We start from the raw sequence: 22,774 nt of genomic DNA, 5'->3' as shown, positions 1-22,774 counted from the left end.
GATTAATTTACAGCTGCCACTCGGGGGAGCTCTCACCCTTTTTGATGATTTATATCCAGCCGCCACTAGAGGGAGCTCATAGCATGTAGATGTATATAGCTAGTGTTAAAAACACAATTGGAGCTGTAAAACCAAACTAGGCCATGGGCTCCCTCTAGTGGTGGGTCAGACAGGTTCTGCCAACAGTTGGAGTCAGTGACTAAATGAACCATAGCCAGGATTCTCATCCTTCTCACGCTCCAGCCGACAACTCCCAATGTTCCTCGACAGCTGCTGACGGGACTCTGGAGTGCCGCAGGTTGCTGATGCCTTAATTTAGATTTTTGCTCTACATAGATCACATTTATTTGCAAAGTTTTCTTTCTGATTTTAGATGCAATTGTTTTCTGAATTAAGACAATATATTCTTAAAGGGGCGTTCTAGCGCGCTGTCACCCACCGCTGATCATGTGCACATCCGGCATCACACATGCATCATCGTCCGTGTGCGCTGGTGGTCTCATCGCAGCGCAGAGCCTAACATTGATCAGATACATCCCCCCTCTATAACACCACGCTGCGATATTTGAAAGTGAAGTGCAAATTTTATTAAAATATATAAAGCTCATACAGTAAAAGTCTATTCCCTCCCCCGACTGTAGGGTCGCGGCCTCTCCTCTAGGGGGCGCTGGGGAGCGTAGTCTTACCCGGGGGGCCACTGTTACACGGATTAGCACCTTCTCCAGGAAGACGGCGGCAGAGAAACCCTGTGATCTGCACATGGCTGGTACTGTGGCAACAAACCACTTCGATAAGTTATAATCTACAGTTATTACGATGCATGCCCCCTCCCACCAGGAGAGCTATGGCAGCTGCGGTGCCCCCCGTTGGCATCAAAGTGCAGGCTGCAGCTTTGGAAGAAACATTGCCCTTAGTGTGCATCCCCCCCCAACCGGTATTAACCCTTAACACTGTAGAAACGGAGTCACAGAAGAGAAGCAGTAGTGCAGTCATGGCGGCAGTCGTTCTGTCCCAGCGCTTGTACAGTAAAGAGTCGGCCAGGAAGTGTTAAATATATTAACGTCCTTTGTGCCAGTGCTGCCCATGGGGAAAAGCAGCCGTTGCTGCGCAGGAACAAGGTCCGCGTTGCTTTTGGATTGGACTAAGCTGGCGGCTTGCGAAAGGCACCCCAGGCGTGGAAGCAGCGAGTGAAGGCGTGAGGCTCGTTTCCCTTTCGGACCAGGCGCAGTTTACGAGGACGATCAGGATCCTTGGCTCTCATGTGCTGGATGTAAACCTGTAGAGATAAGACATACATACAGCACAGCAGAGTTTAACCGTGTCACATTACAAAACTTTATCAGTCAACTTTCCTCCTCTCATTGTACTGTCACCTCTGATGTACCTCCCCTCCCCCACATTGCATGGCAGTGTCAGTATTCACACTTATGAGCACAACAGATATAAGTTTTGACTCCACTCTGGACAAGCAGTACAGCAGAGGTGACAGTGCAATGAGAGATGGTAGAAGGCTTTGTAATGTGAAAGAGCTGACCTCAGCTATGCTGCCACTTCCCCCACGGAGATCTTACGTGAAAGGTATTAGTCAGCTGCACTTTCTAATCATGCAGGAGGTTAGACCAGGCGATCACAGCTCCATTTGGAAAGCACAGGCTCCAGCGCTGCTATGTTTCCTCAATGACATACTCTTCTAATCATTGGACCACTGCAGCCAATCACAGGCTACAGTGGTGCTGCGACTTCAGAACAGGGCACAGACCCCACTTCCGGAGCGGCCTGCGCTAGATTCTCAATTTGTCATTTTTCAAACAATCCTTACTTCATGAAAAAAAAAAAAATGATTTGCCTGTCGGACACCTTTATTATGGGAAGTCCCAAGGTAGGTAATAATTTGATAATCCCAGCTATAGGGCCACAGTCAGAAGACCCCCAAACACGTTAGCCACAACGACAGCTGAAGCCGAGACTGCCATATTGACACCACAATGGACGTGACGTAGGACTGCGCGGCAGATCCGTGTGTGGAGCCACGTACCTGACAGGCCTTCAGGCTGAGCTTTATCTCCACCTGGCTGGTCTGACTCCCGACCCACATATAGACCTGCGGACAGGGAAAGCATTAGGATGGATCCAGGGTGGTACCCCATCCCAGGACCCTCGTTCTGCCCTCGCTCACCTCTGTGCCATTGTCCAGGAGCATGATGTCGTCATCGGCGAGGTCGTCCTGACAGAAGTCGGAGCATTTCTCAGACACCGAGAAGTAGCCCTTTTCATTGGAGCATCTGCGTGAAAGGGTTAATTACACATCGAGGGAACATCTAATGGTGGATTATCCTATAAGGTCACTATTAGCTCCCCCTATTGATAATAGGAAGTAGGGGGGTCTCCGAGCTCGGTGTTATGGGGTAATTGCTACTATGTGACTGGAATAAGTGCTGCCATCTTGTCTGACCATGTACCTGAATAACCGAGAGAACTTCATATACTCGGCATCCTCATCATAGGACTTCTGGCCTCCGATGCCCACCCAGAAGAAATTCTCAGGTTCTTCTCCTTCATCTATAACCTGACGGATAGAAGAAAGCTTCATCAGTCCCATCTCACTCGTCCAAAATCATCAAAGACCCCAAAACGTCCCCTCGAACACTGCACCTGTTTACTGTACGTGTCGTCGAACATGGTGTTCATGATGTCCTCGGCAAGCTTGGCCTCGTCGGGGTCTGCTGCCCTCCCGACCCAGGTGTACACAATGCCCTGGTTATCAGTGCTCTCAAAGGGGACCTGGAAGACACGAGCAGGTGAGGAGGAGGGAATGGGGCGAAGGGTGTGGAGGGGACGCAATGGCCGCTGCGGGCTCACCTTCAGGAGGAAACAAAACTCGGAATTCAGCAGACTGCAGTCGGTGTTGATCTGGATGACCCTGCAGGGCAGAACCGAGAACTGTGAAGCCGCACGTCTGAGCGATGGGATATCCATGGGGGTCTTAGTTTCTGCCATACTGATGCAGCCCCCTCCTCACCTCGTGCACAGAGAACTCCCGTTAGTCCTCATGTGGTATAAGTTCGGCTGCAGCCCCACGTCCCTCATCTTCCTCTTCCCTTTGTGAATGATGAACTTTCTCTTGAAGTGAGAGAGGAACTTTGCGTTTTCTTGCTGCTGCGTCATCCTGACGACCTAAGAGGAGAAGAACAGAAGGATGAGGCTTAAAGGGATTGTACAGGATAGGCGATAACTTGCTGATTGGCAGAGGTCCAACCGCTGGGGCCAACACCGACTGGCGGGGCTACAAAATGGCTCCATATATTCTCCATGGGGCTGCCAGAAAAAGGGTGTAGCGCTTAGATGCCACATAGCGAACGGATGGAGCGGCCGTCAGACAGGCACCAACAGGGATCACGAAGTGTCCCATGCAGCCAATCAGTGCAGGTGTCAGCGGTCAGACCCCCGATAATCGACAACTCCTTTAACCCCTTCAAGACCCAGCCTATTTTGACCTTAAAGACCTTGCCGTTTTTTGCAATTCTGACCAGTGTCCCTTTATGAGGTAATAACTCAGGAACGCTTCAACGGATCCTAGCGGTTCTGAGATTGTTTTTTCGTGACATATTGGGCTTCATGTTAGTGGTAAATTTAGGTCAATAAATTCTGCATTTATTTGTGATAAACACGGAAATTTGGCGAAAATTTTGAAAATTTCGCAATTTTCACATTTTGAATTTTTATTCTGTTAAACCAGAGAGATATGTGACACAAAATAGTTAATAAATAACATTTCCCACATGTTTACTTTACATCAGCACAATTTTGGAAACAAAATTTTTTTTTGTTAGGAAGTTATAAGGGTTAAAATTTGACCAGCGATTTGTCATTTTTACAACGAAATTTACAAAACCATTTTTTTTAGGGACCACCTCACATTTGAAGTCAGTTTGAGGGGTCTATATGGCTGAAAATACCCAAAAGTGACACCATTCTAAAAACTGCACCCCTCAAGGTACTCAAAACCACATTCAAGAAGTTTATTAACCCTTCAGGTGCTTCACAGCAGCAGAAGCAACATGGAAGGAAAAAATGAACATTTAACTTTTTAGTCACAAAAATTATCTTTTAGCAACAATTTTTTTATTTTCCCAATGGTAAAAGGAGAAACTGAACCACGAAAGTTGTTGTCCAATTTGTCCTGAGTACGCTGATACCTCATATGTGGGGGTAAACCACTGTTTGGGCGCACGGCAGGGCTTGGAAGGGAAGGAGCGCCATTTGACTTTTTGAATCAAAAATTGGCTCCACTCTTTAGCGGACACCATGTCACGTTTGGAGAGCCCCCGTGTGCCTAAAAATTGGAGCTCCCCCACAAATGACCCCATTTTGGAAACTAGACGCCCCAAGGAACTTATCTAGATGCATAGTGAGCACTTTGAACCCCCAGGTGCTTCACAAATTGATCCGTAAAAATGAAAAAGTACTTTTTTTTCACAAAAAAATTCTTTTAGCCTCAATTTTTTCATTTTCACATGGGCAACAGGATAAAATGGATCCTAAAATGTGTTGGGCAATTTCTCCTGAGTACACCAATACCTCACATGTGGGGGTAAACCACTGTTTGGGCACATGGTAAGGCTCGGAAGGGAAGGAGCGCCATTTGACTTTTTGAATGAAAAATTATTTCCATCGTTAGCGGACACCATGTCGCGTTTGGATAGCTCCTGTGTGCCTAAACATTGGCGCTCCCCCACAAGTGACCCCATTTTGGAAACTAGACCCCCCAAGGAACTTATTTAGATGCCTAGTGAGCACTTTAAACCCTCAGGTGCTTCACAAATTGATCTGTAAAAATGAAAAAGTACTTTTTTTTCACAAAAAAATTATTTTCGCCTCAATTTTTTCATTTTCACATGGGCAGTAGGATAAAATGGATCATAAAATTTGTTGGGCAATTTCTCCCGAGTACGCCGATACCTCATATGTGGGGGTAAACCACTGTTTGGGCACACGGCAGGGCTCGGAAGGGAAGGCGCGCCATTTGACTTTTTGAATGGAAAATTAGCTCCAATTGTTAGCGGACACCATGTCGCGTTTGGAGAGCCCCCTGTGTGCCTAAACATTGGAGCTCCCCCACAAGTGACCCCATTTTGGAAACTAGACCCCCCAAGGAACTTATCTAGATGCATATTGAGCACTTTAAACCCCCAGGTGCTTCACAGAAGTTTATAACGCAGAGCCATGAAAATAAAAAATAATTTTTCTTTCCTCAAAAATGATTTTTTAGCCTGGAATTTCCTATTTTGCCAAGGATAATGGGAGAAATTGGACCCCAAATATTGTTGTCCAGTTTGTCCTGAGTACGCTGATACCCCATATGTAGGGGTAAATCACTGTTTGGGCGCACGGCAGGGCTCGGAAGGGATGGCACGCCATTTGGCTTTTTAAATGGAAAATTAGCTCCAATCATTAGCGGACACCATGTCACGTTTGGAGAGCCCCTGTGTGCTTAAACATTGGAGATCCCCCAGAAATGACACCATTTTGGAAACTAGACCCCCAAAGGAACTAATCTAGATGTGTGGTGAGGACTTTGAACCCCCAAGTGCTTCACAGAAGTTTATAACGCAGAGCCATGAAAATAAAAAAAAAAATTATTTTCTCAAAAATGATCTTTTAGCCTGCAATTTTTTATTTTCCCAAGGGTAACAGGAGAAATTTGACCCCAAAAGTTGTTGTCCAGTTTCTCCTGAGTACGCTGATACCCCATATGTGGGGGTAAACCACTGTTTGGGCACATGCCGGGGCTCGGAAGTGAAGTAGTGACGTTTTGAAATGCAGACTTTGATGGAATGCTCTGTGGGCGTCACGTTGCGTTTGCAGAGCCCCTGATGTGGCTTAACAGTAGAAACCCCCCACAAGTGACCCCATTTTGGAAACTAGACCCCCAAAGGAACTTATCTAGATGTGTGGTGAGCACTTTGAACCCCCAAGTGCTTCATAGAAGTTTATAATGCAGAGCCGTGAAAATAATAAATACGTTTTCTTTCCTCAAAAATAATTATTTAGCCCAGAATTTTTTAATTTTCCCAAGGGTAACAGGAGAAATTTGACCCCAAAAGTTGTTGTCCAGTTTCTCCTGAGTACGGTGATACCCCATATGTGGGGGTAAACTACTGTTTGGGCACATGCCGGGGCTTGGAATTGAAGTAGTGACGTTTTGAAATGCAGACTTTGATGGAATGCTCTGCGGGCGTCACGTTGCGTTTGCAGAGCCCCTGATGTGCCTAAACAGTAGAAACCCCCCACAAGTGACCCCATTTTGGAAACTAGACCCTGAAAGGAACTTATCTAGATGTGTGGTGAGCACTTTGAACCCCCAAGTGCTTCATAGAAGTTTATAATGCAGAGCCGTGAAAATAATAAATACGTTTTCTTTCCTCAAAAATAATTATTTAGCCCAGAATTTTTTATTTTCCCAAGGGTTACAGGAGAAATTTGACCCCAAAAGTTGTTGTCCAGTTTCTCCTGAGTACGCTGATACCCCATATGTGGGGGTAAACCACTGTTTGGGCACACGTCGGGGCTTGGAATTGAAGTAGTGACTTTTGAAATGCAGACTTTGATGGAATGGTCTGCGGGTGTCACGTTGCGTTTGCAGAGCCCCTGGTGTGCCTAAACAGTAGAGACCCCCCACAAGTGACCCCATTTTAGAAACTAGACCCCCCAAGGAACTTATCTAGATATGTGGTGAGCACTTTGAACCCCCAAGTGCTTCACAGACGTTTACAACGCAGAGCCGTGAAAATAAAAAATCATTTTTCTTTCCTCAAAAATTATGTTTTAGCAAGCATTTTTTTAGATTCACAAGGGTAACAGGAGAAATTGGACCCCAGTAATTGTTGCGCAGTTTGTCCTGAGTATGCTGGTACCCCATATGTGGGGGTAAACCACTGTTTGGGCACACGTCAGGGCTCGGAAGTGAGGGAGCACCATTTGACTTTTTGAATACGAGATTGGCTGGAATCAATGGTGGCGCCATGTTGCGTTTGGAGACCCCTGATGTGCCTAAACAGTGGTAACCCCTCAATTCTAACTCCAACACTAACCCCAACACACCCCTAACCCTAATCCCAACTGTAGCCATAACCCTAATCACAATACTAACCCCAACACACCCCTAACCCTAACCACAACCCTAATTCCAACCCTAACCCTAAGGCTATGTGCCCACGTTGCGGATTCGTGTGAGATATTTCCGCACCATTTTTGAAAAATCGGCGGGTAAAAGGCACTGTGTTTTACCTGCGGATTTTCCGCGGATTTCCAGTGTTTTTTGTGCGGATTTCACCTGCGGATTCCTATTGAGGAACAGGTGTAAAACGCTGCGGAATCCGCACAAAGAATTGACATGCTGCGGAAAATACAACGCAGCGTTCCCGCGCGGTATTTTCCGCACCATGGGCACAGCGGATTTGGTTTTCCATATGTTTACATGGTACTGTAAACCTGATGGAACACTGCTGCGGATCCGCAGCCAAATCCGCACCGTGTGCACATAGCCTAATTCTAAAGGTATGTGCACACGCTGCGGATCCGCAGCAGTTTCCCATGAGTGTACAGTTCAATGTAAACCTATGGGAAACAAAAATCGCTGTACACATGCTGCGGAAAAACTGCACGGAAACGCAGCGGTTTACATTCCGCAGCATGTCACTTCTTTGTGCGGATTCCGCAGCGGTTTTACAACTGCTCCAATAGAAAATCGCAATTGTAAAACCGCAGTGAAATGCGCAGAAAAAAACGCGGTAAATCCGCCATAAATCCGCAGCGGTTTAGCACTGCGGATTTATCAAATCCGCAGCGGAAAAATCCGCAGAGGACCAGAATACGTGTGCACATTCCTAACCCTAACCCTACCCCTAACCCTACCCCTAACCCTACCCCTAACCCTACCCCTAGCCCTAGCCCTAACCCTAACCCTACCCCTAACCCTACCCCTAACCCTACCCCTAACCCTACCCCTAACCCTAACCCTATTCTAACATTAGTGGAAAAAAAAAATTTCTTTATTTTTTTATTGTCCCTACCTATGGGGGTGACAAAGGGGGGGGGTCATTTATTATTTTTTTTATTTTGATCACTGAGATAGATTATATCTCAGTGATCAAAATGCACTTTGGAACGAATCTGCCGGCCGGCAGATTCGGCGGGCGCACTGCGCATGCGCCCGCCATTTTGGAAGATGGCGGCGCCCGGGAGAAGACGGACGGGACCACGGCTGGATCGGTAAGTATGATAGGGTGGGGGGGGGACCACGGGGGGGGGATCGGAGCACGGGGGGGGGGGGAATCGGAGCGCGGGAGGGGTGGAACGGAGCGCGGGGGGCGTGGAACGGAGCACGGGGGGGCTGGAATGGAGCACGGGGGGGTGGAACGGAGCACGGGGGGGGTGGATCGGAGTGCAGGGGGGGTGATTGGAGCACGGGGGGGTGATTGGAGCACGGGGGGAGCGGACACGAGCACGGGGGGGAGCGGAGCACTGGATGGAGGGGAGCCGGAGCAGTGTACCGGCCAGATCGGGGGGGTGGGGGGGGCGATCGGAGGGGTGGGGTGGGGGCACACTAGTATTTCCAGCCATGGCCGATGATATTTCAGCATCGGCCATGGCTGGATTGTAATATTTCACCCGTTATAATGGGTGAAATATTACAAATCGCTCTGATTGGCAGTTTCACTTTCAACAGCCAATCAGAGCGATCGTAGCCACGAGGGGGTGAAGCCACCCCCCCTGGGCTAAACTACCACTCCCCCTGTCCCTGCAGATCGGGTGAAATGGGAGTTAACCCTTTCACCCGATCTGCAGGGACGCGATCTTTCCATGACGCCGCATAGGCGTCATGGGTCGGAATGGCACCGACTTTCATGACGCCTACGTGGCGTCATGGGTCGGGAAGGGGTTAAGCTTCTGGTCTTATCTACAGCTCATTATCCAGTCAGTATTGATTATAAGGGGGTCACCTCCAACTTTCCTGGGAAGAGGCTCTCAAACTTCTTCTGCAGGCTGAAGGTGAACGTCAGCCATCCCATGTTGGAGGCCTCTCGACCCTGCCAGAAGTAGACCACGCACTGGAAGTCCTCCTCCGGCTGCTTCTCCTCATCCTCGTCCTCCTCCTCTTCGTCTCCGTCTTCATTGATCTTTCTCTTCTTGCTTTGCTGCTGCTCTTCCTCTTCTTCCTCACGTTCTACCGGAATCCAATATCTGAAGGAGCAGATCGGACATGAGGTCCTGCCGTGACCGGACTGCGTCCACCAACCATATATATGGCCTCCCCAATTACCTGCAGAGGAACACGTAGCAATCCTCCGTGTGGAAGTGGCCAAACTCTTCTTCTGGTAGACGGGCAAACTTCTTCCCCTCGAGTACAAATCCCTCCATCCCGTCCAGATCTTCATTCCACTCCTCCATCAGCTGCTCGGCCTACGAGACAAATTCATTGCTGATCTGACAATTTGCTGGAAGTTGTAGTTCCACACCAGAAAAAAAAATCATCTAGAGGGGAGATTGTAAAGCAGTTGTTGGCCATGAGGCGCTGACCTCTGAAGCCGTCATTGGAGGCTGGCGTGGCAGAAAGAGCGCGGTGAGGTCGGCCTTCATCTGGTCCTTCTTTTCTGCATCTTTCTTCACCTTGCCCTGCAATCCGCCGCTCTGCTCCACGCTCTCCGCGTTCCTGGTGTAATCCACCTTCAGGACGTCATCCCAGTTTCTAAACTTGGATTTGAACACCTAAAACAAGTGAATGAACGCAAGGTTGTTCCCGCTGCTCAGGGTAGAGAAAGATTTGGCTGCAGTCGGCCATGTTGGCCTCCGTACCTGACACTCCGTGCCCTCCAGGTTCCGGATCACCATGGAGTGTTTGGGTCGGTGCAGCATCCCGCACAGCTCCTGTCCAAGCTTTAAGGCGGCGGCTCTCACCAAGCGGGAAGACTTTCTCCCAATCCAGATGAATATGTCGCTGTGACAGTCCAGGATGTAGACGGCCTTAGTGTCCAGCAGACTCTGAAGCTGGAAAATAGGAAGCAACGAAGAACTCAACTACCGCTATGTACCACCATCATGGCGCAGTATACAGAGGTGGCGCAGTACACAGAGGAGGTGCCCCGCACAGCGTGGTGCACAGAGGGGGCATTGGCTCTGCTGTGCGGTGTAGTATATAGATGCCGTGTCGGCTCTGCTGTGCGGTGTACTATATAGATGCTGTGTCGGCTCTGCTGTGCTGTGTACTATATAGATTCCGTGTCCGCTCTGCTGTGCGGTGTACTATATAGATTCCGTGTCCACTCTGCTGTGCTGTGTACTATATAGATGCCGTGTCAGCTCTGCTGTGCGGTGTAGTGTGACTTTCTCACCAGCCTCATCTCTGGCACGAGGTCGATCTTCGGTCTCTTTTTATGCTCCACGCAGATCTTGTAGTTAATCTGTGGCAGCTCCAGATAACCCAGGCCCAGTCCAACCTGCAGGGGGCAGCACAGATGACTTATTAGGCAGCTGACATGGGACTGCGCCGCCGCCTATACAGCTGCAGTGTGAAGCAGTAATTTCTGTGACTCACGTCCTGGTCAGATACCTTATAAAGTTTGGGGCGAAGTGGCTGGAAGTCCTCGGGTACCCAAGGTCTGATCTCATGAGGCTGTCCCCCCAACACTTCCCAGAATTCTGGGGTCTCCTGCTCATCTGTAAGTAATACAATCTCCGCCTTCCCCTTCCGCTCATTCTTGTTGATCTTCTCGGCAAACAACCTAGAAATGGGGAAAAAAAAAAAAAAAAAACAATAGTGGAAAAGGAAGTGAATTCATGAAAGACGCTCTGCAAAACATCTGCAGATCTATACGGCCGGAACAGTGCGCCCCCTGCTGGCAGCATAAATAGGAAAAATAGATCACCTGCATTATATGCTGCCATCTAGTGGCCCCCACCGAACACACACTGATCACACAGTAAACTGTGCGTAGTGTTCCCGATGATCCGCGTAGTGAGCGCTCAGCACCGGAGCACGTACCTGGCTTTGGTCGTGTTGCTGAGCGAGGCTTGTGCTCCTCTCCAAATGTAAATTTCCAGACCGTGGTCCAGGAGGAACACGTACCTGAAACAGAAGAAATGTCAGATACGCGAGGCCTGAGATTACCAATGTCATTAATACAGGAGAAGGCCCTGACCGGGGGTCCAGAGACGAGCCCTTTAATGGCACAGGCTCCAAGCGGATATTTTTCTTGCCGTAAATTCTGTAGAGTCTGGAGGGAAAGAGAAAAAACACAGGAAGTGTCAACCTATGCTTTTAAGAACAGCGCCCCCTCCTGGATAGAATTGTGCATATCCTATTAAAGTGAATAGGAGCTGAGCTGCAGGACCCAAGAACAGCCATCGCACAGTGTACGGAGCCATGATGCCCCCCACCTTTGTGCACTGCACATCTCAGAAGTCAACTAATAGCGGATTAATGGGGGCGTCAGGTTTCAGACCCCCACCGACCTAATGACCCATCTTGAGTTCTGGACAAGCCCGTAAACTGTTGCCAGCATGCCCTGCACACAAAGAACAGTGCTGCCCTCACCTGGTGATGTACTGAGAGTCCTCCACTGTGTAGAAGCCACTGGCTGAACCTCCCTCAATGTAAGAAATCTCATTCTCAAACACCTACAGAAAAAATAGGTAGTAAACAAAATAAATATATATATATATATATATATATATATATATATATTTTTTTTTTTTTAAATAATTATTAGAAAGGTGGAATTTATATTCCAGTAGATTTTCCCACCTGACTGAACTCTTCGCTCTCATCGCCCATCTCTTCCCGGATTGTGCGGCACTCGGCTCCCAGGTAGTTGCGTAGATTCACGGCGTGGATGGCGGAGCAGGCCTTCTTATCCAGCGAGGCCTCCTGTCCGATCCAGTAATAAATCTCCCAGTGCAGACCGCCGTTATCATCCAGGAAAGTCTAAGGGGGTAAAGGAGAAATCATGTAGGGTGGGTGACCTGGGACCCCCTACTAACTTCCAGAGAGAAGGTATGGATTCTGGATTATAAACATCCATTGTTAAAGGGGTACTCCCATCTCAGACATTTATATCAGACCCACAGGAGGTGTGGGAAGGGCTCCGCTATGTTCAGGACTCCCATAGACGTCGATGGAGAGAGATGCACGAGGTGCGAGACAGGGGATCGCCGGTGAGATTAGGGGGTCCCTGTGGTGGGACAGGATCTGGCACATCCTACGCCCTGGTTGGGAATAACAGACGTGTAATGTGCAGGTATCACCGACCCCTCACCCCAAGGACACGGTGTTTCCTCACCTTCAGCACTATGTAGCAGTCGGCTTCGTAGAACTTCCCGTGTAAAGCCTCGTCCACCTGGATGGGGATAAAGTTCTCAATCTGCCAGGCAGTGATACCCGGGATCTGTCCTACATCCTCAGTGAAGAACTCAGAATAATCCAAGGGTGGCTTCTCCAGCCCCTGATCCCACCGCCGGGTCTTCAGGTCTGTGTATCTTATGTCTCCGTTCTCCTGCAAGGAAGTGGTGAGAAATCAGAAGAGAAAAAGGTAATAAAAATACAGGGAACAGTCACATACTACACCGAATGGCGGGACCTTTAGATAAGGGGTCACAGTAAGGATTATACTGGGTGCGGTGTTATCGCCAATCTTGGAATTTGGATGGAGGCGTAAATTAAGCAGTCGTGAGGCCACGTGCGTTGAGTTCGGGTCCGTCACTGACACTTGCGCTCACCTGTATCTTCTTGTTCTTCTCTTCAGCCACATCCGACATCCCCTTTAGCACCTGCTTGGCCTGGTCGTCCTTGGCGGAGTCCTTGCGCCGCCTCAGACGCATCTTCCTCGCGGAGGAATCCTTCGTCGCGCTCCCAGCTGAAAGGTTAGACACGATCATAAACCCTACCCATAACCATGAGATGTCGGACCGGAGGATGAAACACACGAGAGGCGCACTTACTGCCCGCAGCGGCTGCAGCAGCAGCGACCGTGGCCGGCGATGCCCCCGCAAGGCGCAACTGGTTCTGCAAGGAGAAGTCAATGTTGTAGAACTCAGAGGTGCGGTCCACGGGTTTGGGCGGCATCACAAGGCTGGGGTTCTCCCTTACATCCAGAACCTGGAAGAAAGAAATAATGCATTAAACCAGTGACAAATGAGGCTAGAAGACCGGACAGGCGGCTGCGACACCTACCTCCAAGTCTGGCAAGAAGTGGATGGCCTCTGGCAACGTGACCAGGCGGTTTTTATTTAGGACGAGCTTCCGTAATTTACCTGATCTGAATAAAACAGATAAGATCCATTAACCCTTAATGTTTCCCAGTTAGTCCCTGGATCCACTATAGACGGCTGCTTTACCTGCACAGACTCTCCGGGACGAGCTCCAAGTTATTGTTAGATGCCATAAATTCCTCCAGATTGCCCAGTTTGCCTATACCGGATGGGATCCCATCAAAGTCCAGCTTGTTGGAGTTTAGGTAGAGTTTCTTCAGCTTGGATAGTTTACAGATTGCAGACTGGAAGCAGAGAATAAGCATGGCCTATCATCCATTAAAGGGCATTTACCTATCATCTTTCCAAAATATACTGATCCTGGGGACAGAGACCTGAAATGCCCCCAAAGAAATGCACTCGGCTACCTCCTAGCAGGCTCATGGAGAATCAATGCACATGTGCGACCAATGGGGCATTTCAGATGCCCATTCCTGGGATTGGCGAGGGTCCCGAGGTTCCCTATCCACAAGACATCACCTGTCCCTTGGATCGGTGATAACTTTTAATGATTGCCTTTCATATGGTGTTGCAAAATTGGCTGTGATCTCTTGCCATTCGCATCCCGCTACCTGAAACAAGACTGCATACCGGAAGTGAGGTCAGCTGGTTGCGGGAGAGGTTGAGGGTCTCGAGTTGGGTCCACTGATCGATGCACAGCGAGAGTTCGGAGATTTGGTTACTGCTGAGGTTCAAGCGTTTCAGGTTGGCGAGTGTGTACAGGCACTCAGGGACCCGGGTCAGGTCGTTCATAGACAAGTCCACATCTGAAAGGAAGCAACACTGGAAATATTCCCACCATAAGGCAGCACACTGTATCCCCCTAATGCAGGGTCATTGCCCAGTCATGATACCCGCTGCGTACCTGCTAGATTCAGGAGGCCTTCCAAGGACGTGGGCAGATTGCTCTGCGTTCGCTGTGTGTTCTTTACATGCAGTGTCTGCAGGGCGACCATTGCAGGAAGCTGCCTGTTATCACAACAGAGAAGTGGCGATTAAGAAACATCACGCCGTTGGGTTACCTGAAACACCAGAGCAACGACAGGGCATACAGACCTGAGCTGGGCATGCATCAGGGGGTTATTATTGAGGATGAGGGTCTGCAGGTGCACCAGTCTCCGCATCTGCGGGGGCAAACTGTCCAGCTTGTTGTCGCTGAGGTCCAGGTACAGGATGTCCGTCAGGTTGATGAACAGCTGATTGGGAATGTTATCGATGCTGCGGAGAAGGAGAACAGAGAAACGTCACTGATAAAATGAATCTAGCTGGAGCACCACTTTTAAGATATATGTTTAGTCAAGTGCCAATCCAGAGTCTCATTTCTGAAAACTATCGTGTTGCTACAGTAGGTATAAAAAACAAAACAAAACGAGTATCACATACCCTCCCCGGGTCCAGCACAGACTCTCGATGCTGCCCAGGCTGTTTGTCTACACTGGTGACATCATGTAGACAGCTGCAGGCAGTCAGTGAGCTCAGCCGCCGCGCCGTCTACATGCTGGCTGGGTTATTGCAGCAATGCACAAGATCACAGCCGCCGTGATATGGAAAGCGTGAAACTCATGTCAGGTTCCCTTTAAAAGGGGTTTTCCGGTCCGCAGAAATTCTGACCTATCCATGATCGGAACCTCTCTGATCACCAGACCGGTGCACTTGGGGGGCACAAGACCACTCTGCTCAGTAGTCTTCATCAGTGCCAGACACTTTGAAAAGAGAAGCACGGTACATGTGCCACCTGTGCTCCATCCATCTCCTCCAGGATGTGAGAACAATGGGGGACACAAATCCCCTACTACAGCTATTGATAAAGTTCTCACCGAATAACAGAGACCACTCATCCCATGGATCAGTGATAATTTGCGTGACCCCTTTAGAATAATGGGCCCATCCCCATTAACAAGAGCAGTCCGTACCCCACTGCACGCTCCCTACCCCCGTAATACACGGACAGCCGGTCTGTGTCCGTGTACCACCTCCAGTAATAACAGGTCACCTCTGGGCCTTCTGGGGGGACTGGAGAAGCCCCCTAATCCTCTGCATGGAGACCGCTCACCTGTTATGGCTGAGGTTCAGCACCAGCATGTTCTTTGCATTTTCCAGCTCTCGTGGGCACTCAGTCAGCTGATTATAACTCAGGTCCTGGAAAGCAAAAATGGAAAGTTTTTTTTTTTTACTATTAACTTTCCAGTTCATGATTTCTTCCAATTGTAGGAAAATAATGAGAAATAACCAGACGTATAAGATGAGTATATGGGATCCGACCAGCTCCCTTCACATTTATCACACATCCTCAGAACTTGTAGGTGCAGCTGCGTCTATGGAGGGCTTCCTATAGTGCCGACAGAGGGGCTTAAATGCTGCCAATTACATGCCCTCTGCACGCTTAGCCTCAGGAGAGCCAGGAGGGTGTCACATGCATCGCTTACCCCCTAATAGCACTGCGTCTGACGAGCTGGGATATAATACAGAGCCCATATAGCATCATACAGATGGCGGCCTCTCCTATTGACAGTTTCCCTTTACAAGTCATTTTATATTTCATTTTCTGACAGTCCAGAATGTATATTTGGCTGCATGTCCTTCTGACGGCCACTAGGGGGCACACTAGCAGACCAGTATATCTTGGAGTGTGCAGGTTCTTGCAGTGCAATTTTTTGGGGGATTACAGGAAAGAGTAGGATTTGCATTAGCCACTTCCGTGGTATTCAACGCCGGAAACATTTGTCTCTTACCAGTACGGACAGGTCATCCAGCTGGAAGATGTCGTCCGGGATCCCAGAATTCTTCAGGCTGTTGGCGCGAGCTACAATAGCCTAGGAAGGGAGAGAGGAGACCAACTAAGGAGCCGCACATGGATATGGTGGAAGGCGGATGTATCAGCAGAGCGGCTGCCCCTGAGGATACCGGGGTGAAGGCCGGGCTACTTACCCGCAGGCAGGGCAGGGATGACAGCTCTCCGTGTAACGTGGTCAGGCTGTTGTGACTCACCGACAGGTGCTCCTGGAAAAGATGAACACAACTTATAAAATCGCATTATCAAAAATGTCAATGCATCGAAACTTTCCAAAACGTTCAAAACTTCTACCGCTTTGGGTATACAGCTACTAAGCTGACGTACGTGTCTCTATGGTAACAGACTACAAACAAACCTTGTGTAGTCTGATTCTGCAGTTATACTTTGGTTCAACGTCGATCACACATTTATAGATCAGAAATGGATGCAAAGTACAGAGCCTTAGCCCGCCGCATCGGAGACAGAATACAGGCTGCTGTAAAGGGCGGTCAGTACCAGGCTGACATTTCTGGAGATCATCCATGAAGAAGAGCGCCCTCTCATGGACGACCCTCATAATAACCCTTCCAAAAAACATCAAAGTCCTGTGGATGTATACAGTAGGCGACAGCTGTAAAATCCTTTCAAGAGCCAATTAGTCCCTGCCGTCACCTGAGATGCCTGGCACTGAATATTCCCACCGACATTCGGCATCGGATATTCCCTGCTGACGCCCGGTACCGGATATTCCCGCTGACACCCGGCACCGGATATTTCCCGCTGACACCCGGCACCGGATATTCCCCGCTGACACCCGGCACCGGATATTTTCCACTGACACCCGGTACCGGATATTCCCTGCTGACACTCGGCATCGGATATTCCCGCTGACACCCGGCACCGGATATTTCCTGCTGACGCCTGGTACCGGATATTCCCTGCTGACACCCGGCACCGGATATTTCCCGCTGACACCCGGCACCGGATATTCCAGCTGACACCCGGCACCGGATATTTCCCACTGACACCCGGCACCGCATATTCCCTGCTGACACCTGAGACGCCCAGCACCAGATTCTTCCCGCCGACACTCGAAACGCCCAGCACCACGTATTCCCCGCCGACCCCTGAGACGCCCGGCAGCGGATATTTCCCGCTGATGACCGAGACGCTCAGCACCAGATTCTTCCCGCCGACACGCAAGACGCCCATCACCGCATATTCCCTGCTGACACCAGAGAGGCCCGCCACTGGATATTTCCCGCCATCACTGTCACCTGATATACAGTACATGAGCACATGTAATGTAAGGAGGGTCTAAAGTGCTAACAATGAGAGAGCAGAGGATGGCGGTGGTGCGTCCACGTACAAAGAGCCATTCTAACGAGCCCTTGTGGACTGAATAAAGATCTTTTTTTTGTGCACGTAAGAAAACTCTGATCATCCGGATCTTCTTGATACTCCAATGGAATAGCAGTAATAAATAACGAACAGAACGGCTGTGGGGGAAATAAGAATGGAGGGGAACAGTCCGGCATAACTATGGAGAATGACGAGAGCTGGGTGAGCGCCCCCTATAGACACAGTGATGGCTGCAGTTACACTAAGCTTGTGCAGGGGTCATGATGCAAAAAAAAAAAAAAAAAAATGGACAAGATCGGTGCTAAGTCAGTGGAAGTCCGACTGCCACGATTGATGCCCAAGGGGAGCTGTGGTCGCAATCTGTGACTGCCGAATATAATGCAACGTGTGGTCTGAATCCGCCAGCAATCCCATAAACTATAGGACAGAGCAGCAGCGCACAATCCGTGGGGGTCCCGGCAGTCTGACCCCGACCAACGGAGCCATTCCCATCCAGCCTGTTGGAGTGCCCCTTTATATCTTACCAGCTTGTGCAGAGAGGACAGCTCCTCCGGCAGGTAGCACAGCCCGGTCCTGTTCAGCTTCAGCCATCGCAGGCTGGACATAGACCTGACGTGTTCAGGAAAGTATCCACCCTGGAGAAAGGGAGAGAGGAAAACATGGAGGTTAAAGGCGGAAGACAAAAGTCTGAAATGGAGAGAGAGCGAGCGAGCCACAGACAGACAGACAGACAGAGCGAGCCACAGACGGAGAGAGCGAGCCACAGACGGAGAGAGCGAGCCACAGACGGAGAGAGCGAGCCACAGACGGAGAGAGCGAGCCACAGACGGAGAGAGCGAGCCACAGACGGAGAGAGCGAGCCACAGACGGAGAGAGCGAGCCACAGACGGAGAGAGCGAGCCACAGACGGAGAGAGCGAGCCACAGACGGAGAGAGCGAGCCACAGACGGAGAGAGCGAGCCACAGACGGAGAGAGCGAGCCACAGACGGAGAGAGCGAGCCACAGACGGAGAGAGCGAGCCACAGACGGAGAGAGCGAGCCACAGACGGAGAGAGCGAGCCACAGACGGAGAGAGCGAGCCACAGACGGAGAGAGCGAGCCACAGACGGAGAGAGCGAGCCACAGACGGAGAGAGCGAGCCACAGACGGAGAGAGCGAGCCACAGACGGAGAGAGCGAGCCACAGACGGAGAGAGCGAGCCACAGACGGAGAGAGCGAGCCACAGACGGAGAGAGCGAGCCACAGACGGAGAGAGCGAGCCGCAGACGGAGAGAGCGAGCCGCAGACGGAGAGAGCGAGCCGCAGACGGAGAGAGCGAGCCGCAGACGGAGAGAGCGAGCCACAGACGGAGAGAGCGAGTGAGTACACAGCATTCCCTGCAAGCAAAAAGACACTGAAAATTATTAGAAAGTTTAGGGTTTCCATGATGTGACGTTCAGGCTCTGACACATGAGGAGCAGATGTAATTAGGAGCATTACAGGCGGCCGATGCCTCGTCAGGGTGTGAGCTTTAATGGAGGCACTAATGACGCCGTGGGTGCAATAACTGACGTCACAGGGAAAATAAACCAAGAAGAGAGGTACGGTGGGTGCGCCCCCATATATCCATCCTGCACACCAGACCAGCGCGCCCATCTCCTTATCAGACATACAGTGGAATAGTTTCCAACCTGCAGAACTACAACTGGGCATGCTGGGAGTTATAGTTTTACAAGAGCTTATAATAAGAGGGTAGTGATCATAATACGGGGTGGTAACCCAGGCCCATAAGGCCGGTATGAGCCATGCTAATAATCTGCAAGTATCAGAGCAAAGCAATGAAGCCGACATTTAAGAAGCTCAAAAACAATAAAAAGGGTCTGAAAACAGTCAGCGGACGCCCGGCTGCATCCATCGTGTGTGTCCAACAACTGCAGCGTCACAATGTGTCAGCCCTTCGCACTCCCAATAATTAGTGATTTTACAATATTGGGTCAGGATACGGTGCCAAAAACGGTCATTCCAACCAATATCTACGACAAGTCTTTAGAGGGACATGTCAGGGTTTATTGAGTGCAGGGAGGGAGGGGGCGGAGCATGACACCAAAGGAAGATTCACCGAGTCAAGCTCCGCCCCCTTGACCCTGCACCAGATATAGCAAAGCCTCAGTGGCCATATTTTGTGAATGCAAAATGGTGCAACATTGTTTAGGAAACTAAATTGCAAAACTTATGTTTAGCCCCAAATACATGCATTTAAATAAAAAACAAAAACAAAATAATCTCCAAGGGTGGAGAGACACTGACTCCGGTCAGCAGGACCCTTTGAGGTGAGAGGCTTGGCGTCGATTTCAGGCAGTGTCAGACGCGGGGGCTCACAATCTAATCCCCTTATCATAGACGCCGAGGAAGCCAAATATCTCAAGTATGTGCATGGAGCGTGGGAAGGAGCGCAAGAATCACAGGGCGACCGCCCCACAACTGCGGACCTGCAACCCCCGGATCCAGGGATAAGTCACTGGGGACCACACTCAGATTATTAGTCCTGACCGTGTCGCCCCTTCATGAACAGAGGATATTGGCCCCTCACAGTCAGCAGCTGTCGCCCTCCATCTTCACAGGGCTAAATATAATGTAGTGACGGCTGCGAACAAATCACCGGAGGAGAGAAACCTATAAGCAATCCCGAAATATAATGGTGCAGAGCTCACCGATACCAGCGCAGTCCGGAGTATAAACCCCCAGATGTATAACCTCCAGCCCCCCGGCCCCTCCGGTCTATAACCTCCGGCCCCCCTGCCCCTCCGGTCTATAACCTCCGGCCCCCCGGCCCCTCCGGTCTACAACCTCCCGCCCCCCTGCCCCTCCGGTCTACAACCTCCGGCCCCCCTGCCCCTCCGGTATGTAACCTCCGGCCCCCCTGCCCCTCCGGTCCACAACCTCCGGCCCCTCCGGTCCACAACCTCCGGCCCCCCTGCCCCTCCGGTCTATAACCTCCGGCCCCCCTGGTAAATAACCTCCGGCCCCCCTGCCCCTCCGGTCTATAACCTCAGGCCCCCCTGGTAAATAACCTCCGGCCCCCCTGCCCCTCCGTCCTATAACCTCCGGCCCCCCTGGTAAATAACCTCCGGCCCCCCTGGTAAATAACCTCCGGCCCCCCTGGTAAATAACCTCCGGCCCCCCTGGTAAATAACCTCCGGCCCCCCTGGTAAATAACCTCCGGGCCCCGGCCCCCCTGGTAAATAACCTCCGGGCCCCGGCCCCCCTGGTAAATAACCTCCGGGCCCCTGGCCCCCCTGGTAAATAACCTCCAGCCCCCCTGGTAAATAACCTCCGGCCCCCCTGGTAAATAACCTCCGGGCCCCGGCCCCCCTGGTAAATAACCTCCAGCCCCTGGCCCCCCTGGTAAATAACCTCCGGGCCCCGGCCCCCCTGGTAAATAACCTCCAGCCCCTGGCCCCCCTGGTAAATAACCTCCGGCCCCCCTGGTAAATAACCTCCGGCCCCCCTGCCCCTCCGGTCTATAACCTCCGGCCCCCCTGGTAAATAACCTCCGGCCCCTGGCCCCCCTGGTAAATAACCTCCGGCCCCCGGCCCCCCTGGTAAATAACCTCCGGCCCCCCTGGTAAATAACCTCCGGCCCCCGGCCCCCCTGGTAAATAACCTCCGGCCCCTGGCCCCCCTGGTAAATAACCTCCGGCCCCCCTGGTAAATAACCTCCGGCCCCCGGCCCCCCTGGTAAATAACCTCCGGCCCCCGGCCCCCCTGGTAAATAACCTCCGGCCCCCCTGGTAAATAACCTCCGGCCCCCCTGGTAAATAACCTCCGGCCCCCCTGGTAAATAACCTCCGGCCCCCCTGGTAAATAACCTCCGGCCCCCCTGGTAAATAACCTCCGGCCCCCCTGGTAAATAACCTCCGGGCCCCGGCCCCCCTGGTAAATAACCTCCGGGCCCCGGCCCCCCTGGTAAATAACCTCCAGCCCCTGGCCCCCCTGGTAAATAACCTCCAGCCCCCCTGGTAAATAACCTCCGGCCCCCCTGGTAAATAACCTCCGGGCCCCGGCCCCCCTGGTAAATAACCTCCAGCCCCTGGCCCCCCTGGTAAATAACCTCCGGGCCCCGGCCCCCCTGGTAAATAACCTCCAGCCCCTGGCCCCCCTGGTAAATAACCTCCGGCCCCCCTGGTAAATAACCTCCGGCCCCCCTGCCCCTCCGGTCTATAACCTCCGGCCCCCCTGGTAAATAACCTCTGGCCCCTGGCCCCCCTGGTAAATAACCTCCGGCCCCCGGCCCCCCTGGTAAATACCCTCCGGCCCCCCTGGTAAATAACCTCCGGCCCCCGGCCCCCCTGGTAAATAACCTCCGGCCCCTGGCCCCCCTGGTAAATAACCTCCGGCCCCCCTGGTAAATAACCTCCGGCCCCCGGCCCCCCTGGTAAATAACCTCCGGCCCCCGGCCCCCCTGGTAAATAACCTCCGGCCCCCCTGGTAAATAACCTCCGGCCCCCCTGGTAAATAACCTCCGGCCCCCCTGGTAAATAACCTCCGGCCCCCCTGGTAAATAACCTCCGGCCCCCCTGCCCCTCCGGTCTATAACCTCCGGCCCCCCTGGTAAATAACCTCCGGCCCCCCTGGTAAATAACCTCCGGCCCCCCTGGTAAATAACCTCCGGCCCCCGGCCTGGGTTTGGTGAATGCCAGGGGGACATTACCCCCCGGACGGTGTCATATGACTGGGGTCTTGGGGCTTCGCCATGGCGACCCTTGGGCACACAGTACACAGACACCTCACACTGTGCTCCTGCCTCTGTTCTCTCACCACACAGGACTGATGGTGGTCACTAGGCCCCTCCCCTAATCGCACACCTCAATGTCCCTCCGGGGTCTTCTTGGACCCTTCAGTTCCCCTCACCTTAAAATCATTTCCGCTCAGGTCCACCCCTCGGATGAAGGGCAGCACGCCGGTGGCCGCCATGTCCCGGTGCTAGGAAGAGTCTGACTGAGTGACTGGAGAGAGCAGCAGGAAGCGCCTAAGCCCCGCCCCCGCCGCTCACACAACCCTACACGACGTCCTGTCACTAGCGGTACACACCCTAACCCGGGCACATTCCAGCCCCGCCCCCTAACGATGGCTGCCACTGGATATGATTGGCAGGTGAAGGACCCAATAAACAGATCTAAATGTCTCTTGTTTATTCTCTAGTCCCGCCTTCAGACCCGACATGGCAACCAGTGACGTCATGTGAAGGTCGTCCATTGATTGAACCTTGCAGCTTCTATTTTGAGATAAAGATTTTTTTTCTAAATTACTGCGATAATGATTGGTTAAATTCTCTGCTCTTTCTCAGTGATTGG

General features: G+C 51.4%; 1 protein-coding gene across 1 annotated transcript; it reads right to left on the bottom strand.

Moving 5' to 3' along the window:
• Positions 1-564: 564 nt before the first annotated feature.
• FLII (FLII actin remodeling protein) lies at positions 565-22,542 on the bottom strand. The gene is made up of 30 exons (XM_069734674.1): positions 22,332-22,542; positions 17,965-18,075; positions 16,234-16,305; positions 16,038-16,118; positions 15,359-15,444; positions 14,362-14,523; positions 14,171-14,274; positions 13,897-14,072; positions 13,393-13,550; positions 13,229-13,313; positions 12,997-13,153; positions 12,775-12,911; positions 12,339-12,551; positions 11,804-11,983; positions 11,594-11,676; positions 11,199-11,273; positions 11,042-11,125; positions 10,610-10,781; positions 10,392-10,496; positions 9,856-10,047; positions 9,580-9,768; positions 9,323-9,462; positions 9,003-9,243; positions 3,020-3,174; positions 2,860-2,920; positions 2,653-2,781; positions 2,460-2,566; positions 2,177-2,282; positions 2,036-2,101; positions 565-1,276 (listed from the first exon to the last, which is right to left on the bottom strand). Exons 1-30 carry the CDS (start codon positions 22,392-22,394, stop codon positions 1,142-1,144), a joined length of 3,825 nt encoding a protein of 1,274 aa, XP_069590775.1. The 5' UTR covers positions 22,395-22,542; the 3' UTR covers positions 565-1,141.
• Between the last annotated feature and the right edge of the window lie 232 nt (positions 22,543-22,774).

Source organism: Ranitomeya imitator, chromosome 7, assembly GCF_032444005.1.
Source record: "Ranitomeya imitator isolate aRanImi1 chromosome 7, aRanImi1.pri, whole genome shotgun sequence".
NCBI classification, from domain to species: domain Eukaryota; kingdom Metazoa; phylum Chordata; class Amphibia; order Anura; family Dendrobatidae; genus Ranitomeya; species Ranitomeya imitator.
The sequence above is the reverse complement of the archived record's forward strand: the minus strand, read 5'-3'. Positions and strand labels throughout refer to the sequence as shown.

Bases quoted from the DNA above. Each gene is read 5' to 3' on its own strand.
- FLII (XM_069734674.1), bottom strand. From the start codon at position 22,394: ATGGCGGCCACCGGCGTGCTGCCCTTCATCCGAGGGGTGGACCTGAGC. The intron at 11,984-12,338 runs GTGAGGAAACAC...TTACCCCCTTAG, and splicing joins ACTGCTACATAGTGCTGAAG to ACTTTCCTGGATGATAACGG. The intron at 3,175-9,002 runs GTGACCCCCTTA...TTCTCCTCTTAG, and splicing joins TCTTCCCAGGAAAGTTGGAG to GTCGTCAGGATGACGCAGCA.